Below are 16,392 nucleotides of genomic sequence, written 5' to 3'. Positions count from 1 at the left end.
TCAGAGGACCCTGGGCCAGGGGGAAAGCAGAAGCAGGGCTGGAGCAGGAACATGAGCAGGAACATGCTTTTATTGAGGAGCGGGTACAGGAGCAGCACAGCCCAGCAGGGAGGGCAGCAGGAGCCTCCCCTGCCCTCCTGGGCCATTCCTGGGGATCTGAGCTGGGGACAGCAGGGACAGCAGGGTCAGTAATGCCCACGAGGCCCTCGCCGAGCACCAGGGGCTGGGGGTGCTCGGGGGCTGCAGGGGAAAGGCAGGGGGACAGGAGGGAGCTCTTCCAGTCAGGATGGGGCAGTGGTCAATGGGAACGGCTCCCACCTGCCCAGGAGTGCTTCATTTCACACCCTGTTCCGTGAGGAATCACTGGGGTGGAGGAAATCAGCACTGGGGTGGAGGAAATCAGCACTGGGATTGGGGAATCCAGCACTGGGATCACTGAAATCAGTGCTGGGATCACTGAAATCAGCGCTGGGATCACTGAAATCAGCACTGGGATCACTGAATTCAGCACTGGGATCACTGAAATCAGCACTGGGATCACTGAATTCAGCACTGGGATTGAGGAATCAGCACTGGGATCACTGAAATCAGCCCTGGGATCAGGGAATCCAGCACTGGGATCACTGAATTCAGCACTGGGATTGGGGAATCAGCACTGGGATCAATGAAATCAGCACTGGGATCACTGAAATCAGCACTGGGATCACTGAATCCAGCACTGGGATCAATGAAATCAGCACTGGGATCAATGAAATCAGCACTGGGATCAGGGAATCCAGCACTGGGATTGGGGAATCCAGCACTGGGATCACTGAAATCAGCACTGGGATCACTGAAATCAGCACTGGGATCACTGAATTCAGCACTGGGATCAATGAAATCAGCACTGGGATCACTGAAATCAGCACTGGGATCACTGAAATCAGCACTGGGATCACTGAATTCAGCACTGGGATCACTGAATCCAGCACTGGGATCACTGAAATCAGCACTGGGATCAGGGAACTGAGCCCCTTGCCAGGGCTGTCCCTCTGTCAGTGACACTGGAGCCACCCAGGGATGGGTGGCACGAGGACAGTGGCTTTACTGGGAGGCCATTCTGGGATGTTTCTGCTGATGGGAGGGAGGAATCAAAGCTTTTTTTAAATTTTTTTGTTTTGCTCTGCCAGGGAATCCATCCCTGCCTGGAGCACAGCAGCCCAACAGCTCCTGGAATTGGGGCTGGGAGTTCCTGTGGCTCTTTGGAAAAGGCCAAAGTTTGGATTCCTTCAAGCCTGGAGGGGAAAAAAAACAAAAACAAAAAAAACTCCAATAAAAAGGGACCTGCAATTCCAGGAAGGCTGCTCTGGGAAAAACATCTCCAGGGGAATACACTCAGCAGGTGGTTTATGTACAGAACTCAGCAATTCCACGAGATACACACCAGGGAAAAAAATGGGAATTCTACTCCAGAGGTGCTTCCAGCAGGGCTGTGGTGGCTGCAGGAAGGGGTGACAGGGACACCCAGTGACTGCCTCAGGTGCAGGAGGTGCAATTCTGGCTGTACAAACAGGAACTAAGTGGAACTCCTAGGGAAAACTGCTGGGAGAGGGGCAATGATCCCACTAAAGCTATTCCAGACAGGATGGGACGGGAGCAGCTCCAAGCACTGATGGTGCTGCCCCAGAGAAGCATTTCCAGCCCTGTCCAAGAGCCAGGGGTGACCCCAGCCCCCAGGGGAGCTGCAGGAGGGACAGAGGGACGGAGCAGGACAGCAGGGACAGGGACAGGCCCAGCAGCCAGAGCTCCTCAGCTTCCTGGGGCTCCCAGACACTTCCAGTCCTCGCGGCCTCACTGAGGCCGAAACTTCCGAGTTCCTCAGAACTGTGGGGACACAGGGCCAGGCCAGGCCAGCCCGGGGTGACCCGCCCTGGGGACACTGCAGAGCCAAGCACGCGGATCCTCCTCTGCTGGGGACGCTGCTGGGGACACCTAGGTGCCCTTGGGAGGGGTCCACTTCAGGCAGCTGGGATCCATGGTCTTGTTGCTGTTGGACCTCTTGGCCTCCTTGGCGATCCACTCATCAATCAGGTCCTGGGGAGAGCAGGGGGGAGGCAGGTTAGGGGTGATCCTGGTGGGGAACCACCCCTGGGACAGCGCCCCAAAGGGGAGGGGGCTCACTCATTAATGCCTCAAAGGAATGGGAAAGGAGCAGCAAAATAACAGCAGAGATACACCAAAGCAACACCAAAATATCAGCAGAGGAACAGCAAAGCAGCACCAAAATATCAGCAGAGGAACAGCAAAACAACACCAAAATATCAGCAGAGATACACCAAAAGAACACCAAAACATCAGCAGAGGAACACCAAAGCAACACCAAAATATCAGCAGAGGAACAGCAAAACAGCACCAAAATATCAGCAGAGGAACAGCAAAGCAACACCAAAATATCAGCAGAGGAACACCAAAGCAACACCAAAATATCAGCAGAGGAACACCAAAACACCACCAAAATAACAGCAGAGATACAGCAAAACAACACCAAAATATCAGCAGAAGAACAGCAAAACAACACCAAAATATCAGCACAATAACAGCAAAGTGACACCAAAGTTGCCCCAAAAGAACAATTTCTCCTCCATGGAGCTTTCTAGAAGCCCTTCAGTGGAGCTCCAAAGGGGCCCCAGGGAAGGGAAAAGGTTTGGGGTTTAAAGCCCTCACCCAGGGATTTATCAGGGGGGGAACAAGCAGGAGCCATGCAGGGTCCCATTCACTGCAGGCCAGGGAGGTTTGGGTCGGATTTTAGGGAAAGTTCCTCATCCAGAGGGTGCTGGGCACTGGAGCAGGGAATGGGCACGGCCCTGAGGCTGCCAGACCTCCAGGAGTGTTTGGATGCCCCCACCAGGGATGCTCAGGGTGGGATTTTGGGGTGTCCTGCAGGGCTCGTTCCTGCCCTGCTGAAGAACAAGGTTGGATTCCCACCTCCTGCTTTACTTGGAGAGGAGAATGAGCAGGGCTGGAGAACCCAAGGAATTCCTGACTGCAGCAAGGAAAAGGAGGAGAACCCAAGGAATTCCTGACTGCAGTAAGGAAAAGGAGGAGAACCCAAGGAATTCCTGACTGCAGCAAGGAAAAGGAGGAGAACCCATGGAAGCCCTGATTGCAGTAAGGAAAAGGAAGAGAACCCATGGAAACCCTGACTGCAGCAACGAAAAGGAGGAGAAGCCAAGGAATTCCTAATTCAAACAAGGAAAAGGAGGAGAACCCAAGGAATTCCTGACTGCAGCAAGGAAAAGGAGGAGAACCCAAGGAAGCCCTGACTCCAACAAGGAAAAGGAGGAATGGAGAACCCAAGAAATTCCTGATTCCAGCAAGGAAAAGGAGGAGAACCCATGGAAGCCCTGACTCCAACAAGGAAAAGGAGAACCCATGGAAGCCCTGATTCCAACAACAAAAAGGAGAACCCAAGGAATCCCTGATTTCAACAAGGAAAAGGAGGAATGGAGAACCCAAGAAATTCCTGATTCCAGCAAGGAAAAGGAGGAGAACCAAAGGAATTCCTGACTGCAGCAAGGAAAAGGAGAACCCAAAGAAGCCCTGATTGCAGCAAGAAAAAGGAGGAATGGAGAACCCAAGGAATCCCTGATTCCAACATGGAAAAGGAGGAGAACCCAAGGAATTCCTGTTTGCAGCAAGGAAAAGGAGAACCCAAGGAATCCCTGATTCCAACAAGGAAAAGGAGGAATGGAGAACCCAAGGAATCCCTGATTCCAACAAGGAAAAGGAGGAGGTGAAGGGAGGTGCCCCAGGCTCACCTGTCTCTTGAGGACCAGGTGTTTGCCCTTCCAGTACTTGAGCATCTGCAGGGCCTGCAGGGTGCTGACGATGTCCACGGGGTTCACAGCGGTCTCCTGGCTGATCTCTGCAATCAGAGCCCCCCAGAGCCTCTGACACAGCCCCAGAGCCCTGGGCCAGCGCCAGCTCGGTGCCATCCCCTCAGGAATGTGGGACTGGCCAGGGCTGCAGGGGTTTGGGGTCTGGAAACAAATCCCCTGAGGGAAGATGCAATCCTGCTTTTCCACATCCCCACAGGAAAACGCCACGTCCTCCCAGGTGCCACCAACAGAGAAATGCCATCAAAAAAAGGCCAAATATTCTCAATATTGGCTGCTGGAGCCGTTTTTGGTTAAAATTAATATTCTAATACGCAGCAGGGTGAAGCTTTTTGCTGAATCTTTTGAAAACTGCAGTTTTTTTCCATCAAGCAGCCAATTCATCCTTCAAAATGCTTCAAATTTCAGCCATTCCCAACACCCCATGGAACTCAGGGCTCTCCACCAACACCTGGGTGGGTGAGGCAGACCTGAGAGGCTCAGGGATGATCCCAAACCCCCCCTGACCTTTGATGGAGATCTCCTTGCCCTGGAAGTTGTGCAGGTAGCGCAGCAGAACCTCCTTCCAGTAGCTCCTGTAGCTGATCAGGCCCAGGTCGGACAGGGGACGCTCTGGGGAACCAACTTTTTCCTCTACTTTAGACAGCAAATAACCTAAAAAAATTATAGAAATAACCACATTTAAACGACTCAGGAACGAGCCAGGATGGAAGCTGCTCCAGCAGCAGCAGCAGCCAGGTGAGATTTCCTGGTGGAGCTGGAGGAATTTTTGGCCAGAATTTCCCCCCACACTCACTGAAGTCAATGAGCATTTTGCCATAGCCTTGTCTCATGTACTGGGGCATGGTCAGGATGCAGGACACGTTGTAGTTGAGGAAGGAATTCTTCTCCTGGAAACAAGGGCAGACAGGAAGGAACTCAGAATTTTTATTCCTTTAGCTGTTTTATTTAAAAAGAAATCACTGTGATTTCTTTTAAAATTTATTTAATATTTATTTTTATTTCAATATTTGTTATTAATATTATTTAATATTTATTTTCATGCATTTTTCTCCACATTCCTCCCCAGTTTCTTTCTCCCTAACGAAGACACCACTCTGCTTCCTGGCAGAAGAAATCACGGTGATTTCTTTTAAAATTTATTTCATATTTATTTTTATTTTAATATTTATTATTATTTAATATTTATTTTAATGCATTTTTCTCCACATTCCTTCCCAGTTTCTTTCTCCCTAATGAAGACACCACTCTGCTTCCTGGCAGAAGAAATCACGGTGATTTCTTTTAAAATTTATTTCATATTTATTTTTATTTTAATATTTATTATTAATATTACTTATTTTCATGTATTTTTCTCCACATTCCTTCCCAGTTTCTTTCTCCCTAATGAAGACACCACTCTGCTTCCTGGCAGAAGAAATCACAGTGATTTCTTTTAAAATTTATTTAGTATTTATTTTTATTTTAATACTTATTATAATATTATCTAGTATTTATTTTCATGTATTTTTCTCCACATTCCTCCCCAGTTTCTTTCTCCCCAATGAAGACACCACTCTGCTCCCTGGCAACTCCAATTCCTTGGAGCTGGTTTGGTTTTTGCTGGGAATGAGAAAAGACAGAGCAGCACAGCACCAGCAATCCCTCAGCAAACACAACAACCCCTGCAGCTCAGCCTTGGACTCTCACCTGCTCCTAAAAGCAGCAAATCCTGAGGCTGCCCAAGGGATTCAGTGCTGATGAGGGGGCCCTAAATTCCATTTTAGTGAGGTGGGGGATGGATGTTCTCCACTGACCTTGGAGAAATACCCAATCAGGTGGCAGCCAGTGTTGTCAGCCTCTGTCATGACGTAGAAGAGGAAGGGTTCCACATCATAATAGAGGGTTTTGTGGTCCAGGAAAAGCTTTGCCAGCAGACACAGGTTCTGACAGTAGATCTGGGCACAGAAAAGAGATGCAGGTGTTTACTCCACTGGGATACCCCAAGATCCAAGGTGTTTATTGCACTGGGATACCCCAAGATGCAGGTGTTTATTCTATTGGGATACCCCAAGATGCAGGTGTTTATTCTATTGGGATACCCCAAGATGCAGGTGTTTATTCCACTGGGACACCCCAAGATGCAGGTGTTTATTCCACTGGGACACCACAAGATGCAGGTGTTTACTCCACTGGGATACCCCAAGATCCAAGGTGTTTATTCCATTGGGATACCCCAAGATGCAGGTGTTTATTCCACTGGGATACCCCAAGATGCAGGTGTTTGTTTATTCCACTGGGATACCCCAAATGTGGGCAAAACCACCTGGGAAAGGACAAAAGCCCCTCAGAACCATCTGAGAAATGATGGGGAAACAGAGCAGCTGGGCCAGGAAACAATTCCAGTGGGGATGGAGCCTGGATCCTGCCCCTCACCTCTGCTGGCTGAGACACACAGGGAGCTGCTGGAGCACCACAGGAGCAGCAGCAAAACTCCTGCAGGAACGGCCCAACTGCAGCAGCCCCTCTGTGAGCAGGGCCACCCTGGCTGTCCCCAGGCCCACCCTGGCTGTCCCCAAGGCCACCCTGGCCCCACTCACCTTGTTTTTCTTGCCATCCACCTCGAAGACGGAGATGGAGCCCTTGCGGTAGATCTCGTCCCCCGGGGGGTGCTTCCAGACACACTTGGCCTGGGACAGGGACAGAACGGGGCTGTCACTGCTGGCCTGGGGACAGGGAACTGCAGCCTGCTGTCACACACTGCCACGTGCACAGGCTGAGCCTGCCTGGGCCCTCTCTGGTCCCACAGCAGCATTCCTGGCGGGACTGAGCCCCACCTAATCCCAGAGCAGCCTCCCCAGCAGGACTGAGCTGTTCCCTGACCCCACAGCAGGACTGAGCCCTCCCTGACCCCACAGCAGCATTCCCAGTGGGACTGAGCCATTCCCTAACCCCAGAGCAGCCTCCCCAGTGGGACTGAGCTGTTCCCTGACCCCACAGCAGCATTTCCAACAGGAAGGAGCTCTCCCTGACCCCATAGCAGGACTCCCAGCAGGACTGAGCCCTCTCTGACCCCAGAGCAGCCTCCCCAGCAGCACTGTGCCATTCCATGGTCCCTCAGCACCCTCCCCAGCAGCACTGTGCCATTCCCTGACCCCAGAGCAGCCTCCCCAGCAGCACTGAGCCCTCCCTGACCCCATAGCACCCTCCCCAGCAGGCCTGTGCCATTCCAGGGTCCCTCAGCACCCTCCCCAGCAGCACTGAGCCCTCCCTGACCCCATAGCACCCTCCCCAGCAGGCCTGTGCCATTCCATGGTCCCTCAGCAGCCTCCCCAGCAGCACTGTGCCATTCCAGGGTCCCTCAGCACCCTCCCCAGCAGCACTGTGCCATTCCCTGACCCCATAGCACCCTCCCCAGCAGGCCTGTGCCATTCCATGGTCCCTCAGCAGCCTCCCCAGCAGCACTGTGCCATTCCATGGTCCCTCAGCACCCTCCCCAGCAGGCCTGTGCCATTCCATGGTCCCTCAGCACCCTCCCCAGCAGGCCTGTGCCATTCCATGGTCCCTCAGCACCCTCCCCAGCAGGCCTGTGCCATTCCATGGTCCCTCAGCACCCTCCCCAGCAGCACTGTGCCATTCCCTGATCCCAGAGCAGCACTGTGCTGTTCCCTGATCCCAGAGCACCCTCCCCAGCAGCACTGAGCCATTCCATGGTCCCACAGCACCCTCCCCAGCAGCACTGAGCCATTCCATGGTCCCTCAGCACCCTCCCCAGCAGCACTGTGCCATTCCCTGACCCCATAGCACCCTCCCCAGCAGGCCTGTGCCATTCCAGGGTCCCTCAGCACCCTCCCCAGCAGCACTGTGCCATTCCCTGACCCCAGAGCAGCCTCCCCAGCAGGCCTGGCCCCAGCCCTCACCATGTGCCTGCGCAGGATGGTCTGGCTCTTCATGTACTTGAGGCAGAACTCGCACATGTAGAGGCGGCCGAGGCGCGCGTACTCCTCGGGGTAGGGCGAGTGGTACCACGTGTCCAGCTCGTAGCGCCCGAACGCGATGGTCTTGATCATGTTGCTGCCCTCAGTGATCTGCCCCTGCAGCCTCAGCTTCTCCTGCCCCAGGAGGAAAGTAGGGTGAGCCAAAAAAGTGAATTCCGAGCAGCAAGGGGGGAATTGGGATTGGTTTTCCTGGAGGAAATCCGGTTCGGGTTTTTTTTTAATTTGTTTTTTTCATTCAATTCCTACAGCTCCTCGCCACTCCTGGTCCTTTCCTGATGCCCAGGGACAGGACATGAGTGCTGTGAGGAGCAGCTGAGGGAGCTGGGGGTGTTTATCCTGGAGAAAAGGATCAGGAGAGGCCTCCTGGCTCTCCATAACCCCAATAGGAGAATGCAGCCAGGCTCTGCTCCCAGGGAACAACAGGACAGGAGGACACAGCTCCCAGCTGTGCCAGGCTGCACAGGAGGAGGAATTTCCTCCCAAAAAAGAGGGATTGGGAATTGGAAGGGGCTGCCCAGGGAAGTGTCCCCATCCCTGGAGGTGTTTAGAGGAGCCTGGATGTGGCACTTGGTGACAGGGTGGTGTCAGGTCACGGGTGGCACTGGATGAGCTCAGAGGGCTTTTCCAGCCCAGTCCATCCTGTGGCTCTGTGACACAGCCCAGGGCTCTGCCCCAGGTGCCCCAGCTGTCCCAGGAAAGCATCAAAGGATCCTTTGATACCTCTCTGGAATGGGATGTGGCTTTGGGAGGCTCCTCAGGAGCTTCAGCAACACCACCAGCCCTGAACTCAGTCACAGGCTAAGGCTGAGGTGGCTTTTGCTGTCACCAGCCCTCAGCAGGGACACTGAAGCTGCCACTGTCCCCTGGGAGCACCCCTGGAATGTCACCACACATTCCTGAGTGCAGAGCTCAGCTCCAGCACTCCCTGGGGACAGCTGGCACTCACCCCCAGCCTGGGCTGGCTGTGTTGGCCTGGAGCTGCTGCCCAGCTCCCTGTGCTGCCTGACAGGTCCCACGGAGCCTGGGGACATAGCTGGGGCAGGGTCTCACCAGGCCCCACAGAGCCCCTGGGGCAGGGTCTCACCAGGTCCCACAGAGCCCCAGGGCTGTGCTTGGGGCTATGCTGGGAGAGGGTCTCACCAGGTCCCAGAGCCCCTGGGGCTGTGCTGGGGCAGGGTCTCACAGAGCCCTTGGGGCAGGGTCTCACCAGGTCCCAGAGCTCCTGGGGCAGGGTCTCACCAGGTCCCACAGAGCCCAGGGCTGCTCTTGGGGCTGTGCCTGGGGCAGGGTCCCACAGAGCCCCTGGGGCTGCCCCTGGGGGAGGCTCTCACCAGGTCCCCCAGAGCCCAGGGCTGTGCTTGGGGCCGTGTCTGGGGCAGGGTCTCACCAGGCCCCAGAGCCCAGGGCTGTGCCCAGGTCTGTGCCTGGGTCAGGCTCTCACCAGGTCCCAGAGAGCCCCTGGGGCTGTGCCTGGGGCTGTGCCTGGGGCTGTGCCTGGGTCAGGCTCTCACCAGGTCCCAGAGCCCCTGGGGCTGTGCCCAGGTCTGTGCCTGGGTCAGGCTCTCACCAGGTCCCACAGAGCCCAGGGCTGTGCCTGGGGCTGTGCCTGGGGCTGTGCCTGGGGCAGGCTCTCACAGAGCCCCTGGGTCAGGCTCTCACCAGGTCCCAGAGCCCCTGGGCTGCCCCTGGGGCTGCCCCTGGGTCAGGCTCTCACCAGGTCCTCGGAGGCGCGGGCCTGGGCCCTGCGGAACAGCTCCAGGTCGTACTCGCTGGTCAGGTTCTCCAGGAGAGGCTCCCTGGTGTTGCCATAGGTCTGCCTGTGCTCCTGGAAAAACACAGCACAGCTGCTGGATCCTGATTCCAGCTGGGAATGCTGCAGGATGACTGGGAGAGCCAGACTCCATCCCAGGGGGAATGACAGGATGGAATTCCTGCCTTTACCATGTATTTCTCCTTCTGCTCCTTGCTGAGCCCCGAGTTCCTCTTCTTCCTGAGCTCAGCCACCTTCTCCTTGTACCTCAGCTGCCTCTCTGTGGGGGCCTGAAAGAGACCCCAGGTGGGGCCTTGAGAGGCTCCAGCCCCTCCAAAGCTCCCCCTTCCCTGCCCACCCCAAAGAATTCCATGCTGGCTGCCATTCCTTGGGGTGTGAGGCAGATCCTCTGCTAATCACAGGGCACTGCAGCTGCAGCCCAGGAATGCAAAGCAGGAAATTTTCCTTCCCACCACAGGACAGGGTGAGCTCTGTGCTGGGGAACAGCTCCCAGCTGACTCAGGGACTGGGAAATGTCATTGCCCTGGTTTGGCTCTCTGCTGCTTACTCAGAGGGAAATTGCAGTTTACAGTTCTGCAGGAATTCCCTGGTCCTGCACATCCAAACTCAGGGGAAGGATCATCCCCAGAACACAGCTCTGCTCCCACATCTCTGAGGGGATCCAGGGAACTCCCCCTCTGGAATGGCAGCTGGGCAGGCTCAGGACTGCCCCAGCAGCTCCCAGGATGTGGAGAAGGGAGCCCAGGCCCCAATCCCTGTGCTGGGAGCTGGGAGCTGGGGCTGTGGCCTCACCTGGTGCCTGGTGGCGTGCCTGTTGTTGTCATCCTGCCTGTGGGCCAGCATCCGCTCCTCAATCTGCTTGTCCCGGCTCTGTGCTCGCACCTGGAGGCCAAAATTCACCTGTCAGGGCTGCAGCCACCTCCTGTCACCCCCTGCCCCTCCAGGTGTGGCACACAAACGCTGCTGCCTCGCAGCCAAGCACAGCAGCACGCAGGGGGGAGCAGTTTGCTGCTCACACATCACAAGGCTCAGCATTTTACCCTAAAAATCCCAAAGGAGGAGAAATCAGAAGGCAGAACCATTCAGGTTTACCTTGCACTCATCTGCTGAGAGGTTGTGGTAGAGAGGGCACCCCGAGATGGAGAAGTGGCGCTCGTGCTTCCCGGTCAGGTGTCCTGCAAAGCGTCAGGAAAACAACAAAACCTGTGAGGAATGGTCCCAAAGAGGTGGAGGACATCTCCCACATGGGCAGATCTGCCCCAGGACCACTGACAGGGACAGGAGAAGGAAAATTCCTGGTTTAAAAAGGAAGGGAAATCTTTCTCACTGTAAGCCAAAGCAGCCAGGGATGGGAGTGCAATAGTTTGGCACTGAAATCCTGTCTCTGGCAAAAACCAATTCCTTCCCCACAAATCTAGGACGTTTCCTCCCACAACTATGCTCACCCTCCTGTCTGCTCCCTCAGGATCACTGGCAGGGGGATAGGAAGAGGAAACTTCCTGGTTTAAAAAGGAAGGGGGCATTCCCCGCCCCTCACACTAAGCCAAAGCAGCCAGGGATGGGAGTGCAATAATTTGGCACTGAAATCCTGTTTCTGGCAAAAACCAATTCCCTGCCCAGAAACCTGGGACTTTTCCTCCCACACCTATGGTCACCCTCCTATCTGGTTCCTCATCCCAAACCACAAAACCCCTCCAGGAGCACCATCCCTGTACTTATGCCTCACATCCCATCTCCAGACCTGCTCCTTGGCATTCCTGCCCCCAATTCCCTGTTTGTTCTCGGGACCCACAGCACCCAAAGCAGCGGCCCCAGAGCAGGGCTGCCGAGGCCAGGGCCTCACCCAGGGAGTTGCAGCCGGGCGTGGGACACTTCATGTTGAAGTTGTAGCTCTCGTGGAAGCGGCGGCGCTTGGGCCGGTGCGAGAGGTCGCTGCCCGAGTCCTTCATGGACATGTCCTTGGCCAGGCTCTCGTCGTGGGACACGTTGGGGCTGGAGATGTCGATGTCGGACTCCGAGGAGGGCGCGTTGCCCGTGGGCGTGCGGGGCGGGGACTCGTCGTGCTCTGCCGCGTTCTTGGTGTCTGGGCAGGGGCACAGGGGACAGATCCCAAAATCGCTCCCAAAAGCGCCTCAGGGGCTGCACGGAGCCTCTCCCACCCTGGGAGCAGCATTCCCTGCCCCTGTGGGTGCCAACAGAGCATTCCCTACCCCTGTGGGCACCAATGCAGCATTCCCTGCCCCTGTGGGTGCCAACAGAGCATTCCCTACCCCTGTGGGCACCAATGCAGCATTCCCTGCCCCTGTGGGTACTAACAGAGCATTCCCTGTCCCTGTGGGCACCAATGCAGCATTCCCTGCCCCTGTGAGTGCCAAGAGAGCATTCCCTGCCCCTGTGGGTGCCAACAGAGCATTCCCTACCCCTGTGGGCACCAATGCAGCATTCCCTGCCCCTGTGAGCGCCAAGAGAGCATTCCCTGCCCCTGTGAGTGCCAACAGAGCATTCCCTGCCCATCCAGGTGCCAATGCAGCATTCCCTGCCCCTGTGGGTGCCAACAGAGCATTCGCTACCCCTGTGGGCACCAATGCAGCATTCCCTACCCCTGTGGGCACCAATGCAGCATTCCCTGCCCCTGTGAGTGCCAAGAGAGCATTCCCTGCCCCTGTGGGTGCCAACAGAGCATTCCCTACCCCTGTGGGCACCAATGCAGCATTCCCTGCCCCTGTGGGCACCAATGCAGCATTCCCTGCCCCTGTGTGCCCTAACAGAGCATTCCCTGCCCCTGTGGGCACCAATGCAGCATTCCCTGCCCCTGTGGGCACCAATGCAGCATTCCCTGCCCCTGTGAGTGCCAAGAGAGCATTCCCTGCCCCTGTGGGCCCCAGTGCAGCATTCCCTGCCCCTGTGGGCCCCAGTGGGCACCAATGCAGCATTCCCTGCCCCTGTGGGCACCAATGCAGCATTGCCTGCCCCTGTGGGTACTAACAGAGCATTCCCTGCCCCTGTGGGCACTAACAGAGCATGCCCTGCCCCTGTGGGCACCAATGCAGCATTCCCTGCCCCTGTGGGCACTAACAGAGCATTCCCTGCCCCTGTGGGTACCTCTGTCTGAGAAGTCCACGGCCTGCTCGGTCTCGGAGCCCGAGGAGCGGGTCTGGCGCAGCGGGTATTTCTTGGGGGTGACGGGAGCTGGCTGCTGCTGGCTGCGCGTCACCCTCCGCGTGGAGTACACCGGCTCGTCCGGCCCGAACGGCGCCGCGCTCCGCACCGGGCTGGAGTCTGCACACATGGGGGAAACGCAGAGTTACACAGGGGGACACTGCGGGGGGACACCACAGTCACACCATGGGGACACTGCAGGGACACCACTGTCACACCATGGAGACACTGCGGGGACACCACTGTCACACCATGGGGACACTGCAGGGACACCACTGTCACACCATGGGGACACTGCAGGGACACCACTGTCACACCACGGGGACACCATGGGGACACCACTGTCACACCATGGGGACACCATGGGGACAGCACTGTCACACCATGGGGACACCGTGGGGACACCACAGTCACACCACAGGAACCATGAGGAACCACGGCAACACCGTGGGGACACCACAGTCACACCATGGGGACACCACAGTCACACCACGGGGACACCGTGGGGACACCCTGGTCACACCATGGGGACACTGCGGGGACACCACGGTCACACCATGAGACACCACAAGAACCACAGAGACACTACAGGAACCATGGGGACACCACAGTCACACCACGGGGACACTTCGGTCACACCACAGGGACACCGTGGGGACACCACGGTCACACCATGGGGACACCACTGTCACACCACGGAGACACAAGGACACACCATGGGGACATCACAGGGACACCATGGTCACACCATGGGGACACCACAAGAATCACAGAGACACCACAGGAACCATGGGGACAGTACAGTTTCTCTAGGGGGACACCACACTCACACCGTGGAGACACTACAGTTACACCATGAGGACACCACAGTCACACCGTGGAGAAGCCATGGGGACACCACAGTCACACCACAGTCACACTGTGGCACCCACAGGTCCCCCCTGCCCCACACTGACTAACGCCCCAGGCTTCTGTCCTGCCCATGTCACCATGCTCTGGCCTTGCCTGATAAAATCTCAGGACACTTGGAGCAATCTGGAGTGCCACCAGCTTTCTCCGGGTTTAACAACTTAATTAACCCGTAATTACCGCCCAGCTCCCATTTGGAGAAGCAAAGATCCCTCAGTTTAGATAAGAACCATCAGTGTTTAGATAAGAACTCATAACCCTTGGGAACAGCAGGATTGCCTGTGGAGTGGAGCTGCACCTGGGATTCTGTGTGTGGGGCTGCAAGAGCCTTTCTGGTTTAATGAGGAGTTGAGCCCCAGTTTTAGGAAAAGCCTTATCCTGGTTTAAAGAGAAGCTTTTCCCTGGTTTAAGGGGGAACCTTTCATCAGTTTAAGGAAGAGCCTTGCCCTGGTTTAAGGAGGAGCCTTTCCTTGGCTTAAGGAAGATCCCTTCCCCAGTTTAAGGGGGAGCCTTGCCTTGGTTTAAGGAGAAGCCTTTCCCTGGTTTAAGGAAGATCCTTTCCCCAGTTTAAGGAAGAGCCTCTCCCCGGTTTAAGGAAGAGCCTTGCCCTGGTTTAAGGAGAAGCCTTTCCCCATCTTCATGGGAGCCCTGCCGTACCCTGTGAGCTCTGGCTGAGCCTTTCCCTGGTTTAAAGAAGAACCTTTCCCCAGTTAATGAGGAGCCTTTCCCCGGTTTAAAGAAGAACCTTTCCCCAGTTAATGAGGAGCCTTTCCCGAGTTTAAAGAAGAGCCTTTCCCCAGTTAATGAGGAGCCTTTCCCCAGTTTCAGAGGAGCCTTTGCCCAGTTTCAGAGGAGCCCCCTGTACCCTGGGAGCTCTGGCTGAGGCGGGCCGAGGAGCGGGTGACGCGGGCGGATCTCCGGGAGGTGCCGTCGCTCTCGGAGCTGTCCGTGTGCTCGGGGTCCGTGGAGAAATCCGAGTCCTCCGTCCCATCCGAGCTGCTGCCCGCGTTCCTCTGCAACGGCACACACTGCACTCAAGTACCGTACTTACTGCTAAAACCACAAAAAACGAGTGAGTATTTCGCATTCTCCCAGCTGCAAGAGTGATCTGTGTGGTTTATGCCAAGTCAAGGACTCTTTTTTCCCTTTCTTTTTGCGTCTCCTGCTCTGTCAGTGAGGAGTTTCCAAAGCAACATGGGACAGATGATCCCTCACAGCCAAAGGGACATTCCCAGCACAGGGTGCCATTCCCAGGATACAAACTGCAGGAATTATCAGAATTATCCCAAAGCAGGGGCAGCAATCTGGATGTCAGAAGGGGGTCTGGCATCAGTCAGCAATTGCAATATATTCTCCTTTCTCTTTCTTTATCACCTTTATTTAACACTATTACAGCATTTTACATAATTTCTCATTATTAAACAATTCATACTCCAATCTAAAACCTTTAATTTTGTTCCCCCCCTCCCGTTTCCAGGCTGGTGCCTGATTTCCAGGTGCGGTTGAAGGCTAACACCGTAAGGGGACACCGGGGGTAGCGGCAGGTGCTGGGGGGCGGCTGCGGGAGCGCGGAGCGGGCAGGCCCGTGGGGGGGCGGCGATGGCGGCGGCCGTGAAGGGAGCGGGGGCGCGGCCGCCATGAGGGGACGGGGGCGGGGGCTGTGCCTCGCGCCGGTGGCGGGAGCGCGGCCCCCGCGCCGCTTTGTTTTGCACCCAGCGGAGCCGCGCGGGCCCCAGCCAATCACAGCGCGTGTGGGCGGGACCGAAAGGGAGGCCTACCAATGGCAGCTCGAGGCGCAAAAAGGCGGGCCCCACCGAGCGTAATTGACAGCAAGCGGCAGCCAATCAGCGCGAGGCTTGCTCCCACGGCAACGCCAAACGGGGGGGGGCCGCGGCGCGGTGGGGGAAGGGAGAAACAAGGCTAGCGCGGGGAGGTGACCGTTGGGGGCGGAGATGGACAGCAGCAATAGCCAATCAGCGGTCAGACCGGCATGGAGATCCACCCAATAGACGGCCAGCTCTCCGAGCGCGTGTCCAATCGGAAACGGCAAGGGGCGGGCCCGGCTGCCCGCGCGGGGGAGGGGAAACGGTAGCCGTTGGGGGTGATGAGTGACAGGCACAGCGGCCAATCAGCGCGCGGCCTGCTAGTGCTCCAGCCAATCAGAGGGCGCGGGAGGCGAGCGCTGGGGGCTCAAGGCCGCTATTTTTCCCCCAGTTTTGGAGCCGGGAGAAGGCGCGGAGTGGGTGGGGAAGGGTAGAAAGCAGTGGCCCGAGCCCGCCAGTCTCCCCGCCGGCCGCCTCCCCCGTTTCCCTGCCGTGCTCACCTTCCTGCGCTGCATCCTAGGCGGGGGCAGCGAGGTTGCCTGGTCCCCGGCGCCCGCGGCCCGCGAAGCGGCGGTGGCCGCCGCGGTGTTGCTGCTGGCGGACTCCGTGGTGACAGCCGTGTCTCCCGCCTTGCGGCACGTCTGCTCCTGCGGCGCCAGCCCCGCTCCCGCCGCCGCCAGCCGCTGATCCCTGCTCGGTCCCTCACGCTTCCGCCGGGACGCGGCCCACACCCCCGTCACGTGACCGCGCGCCATCTTGGAGCCGGGCAGGCGCCGCCGACACTGAAGCCGCGCGCCGCCATCTTTGATTGGGTTAGCGGGCGCCATCTTTGATGAGGGCACGAGGCCGGCGGGGCGCGGCGCGTCCGTTACCGAGGC

At 56.9% G+C, this 16,392-nt stretch overlaps 1 protein-coding gene across 1 annotated transcript; it reads right to left on the bottom strand.

Annotated features, from left to right (window-relative positions):
• Positions 1–52: 52 nt before the first annotated feature.
• KAT7 (lysine acetyltransferase 7) lies at positions 53–16,263 on the bottom strand. The gene is made up of 15 exons (XM_054649471.2): positions 16,015–16,263; positions 14,557–14,704; positions 12,726–12,902; positions 11,467–11,706; positions 10,716–10,798; positions 10,416–10,505; positions 9,794–9,892; positions 9,567–9,677; positions 7,775–7,966; positions 6,455–6,544; positions 5,672–5,812; positions 4,672–4,765; positions 4,383–4,529; positions 3,798–3,904; positions 53–2,073 (listed from the first exon to the last, which is right to left on the bottom strand). Exons 1-15 carry the CDS (start codon positions 16,027–16,029, stop codon positions 1,972–1,974), a joined length of 1,836 nt encoding a protein of 611 aa, XP_054505446.2. The 5' UTR covers positions 16,030–16,263; the 3' UTR covers positions 53–1,971.
• Positions 16,264–16,392: the final 129 nt, after the last annotated feature.

The sequence above is a fragment of the Agelaius phoeniceus genome, chromosome 26 (assembly GCF_051311805.1).
Source record: "Agelaius phoeniceus isolate bAgePho1 chromosome 26, bAgePho1.hap1, whole genome shotgun sequence".
NCBI lineage: Eukaryota > Metazoa > Chordata > Aves > Passeriformes > Icteridae > Agelaius > Agelaius phoeniceus.
Note: the sequence above shows the minus strand (reverse complement) of the source record. Positions and strands in the feature narration are given on the sequence as shown.

What these genes read in the sequence shown, in the direction of transcription:
- KAT7 (XM_054649471.2), bottom strand. An exon ending in GGCACGCCACCAGGCACCAG is followed by an intron (nt 9,893 to 10,415) that starts GTGAGGCCACAG and finishes GGTCTCTTTCAG; the next exon opens with GCCCCCACAGAGAGGCAGCT. An exon ending in TGATTGGGTATTTCTCCAAG is followed by an intron (nt 4,766 to 5,671) that starts GTCAGTGGAGAA and finishes CCTTGTTTCCAG; the next exon opens with GAGAAGAATTCCTTCCTCAA.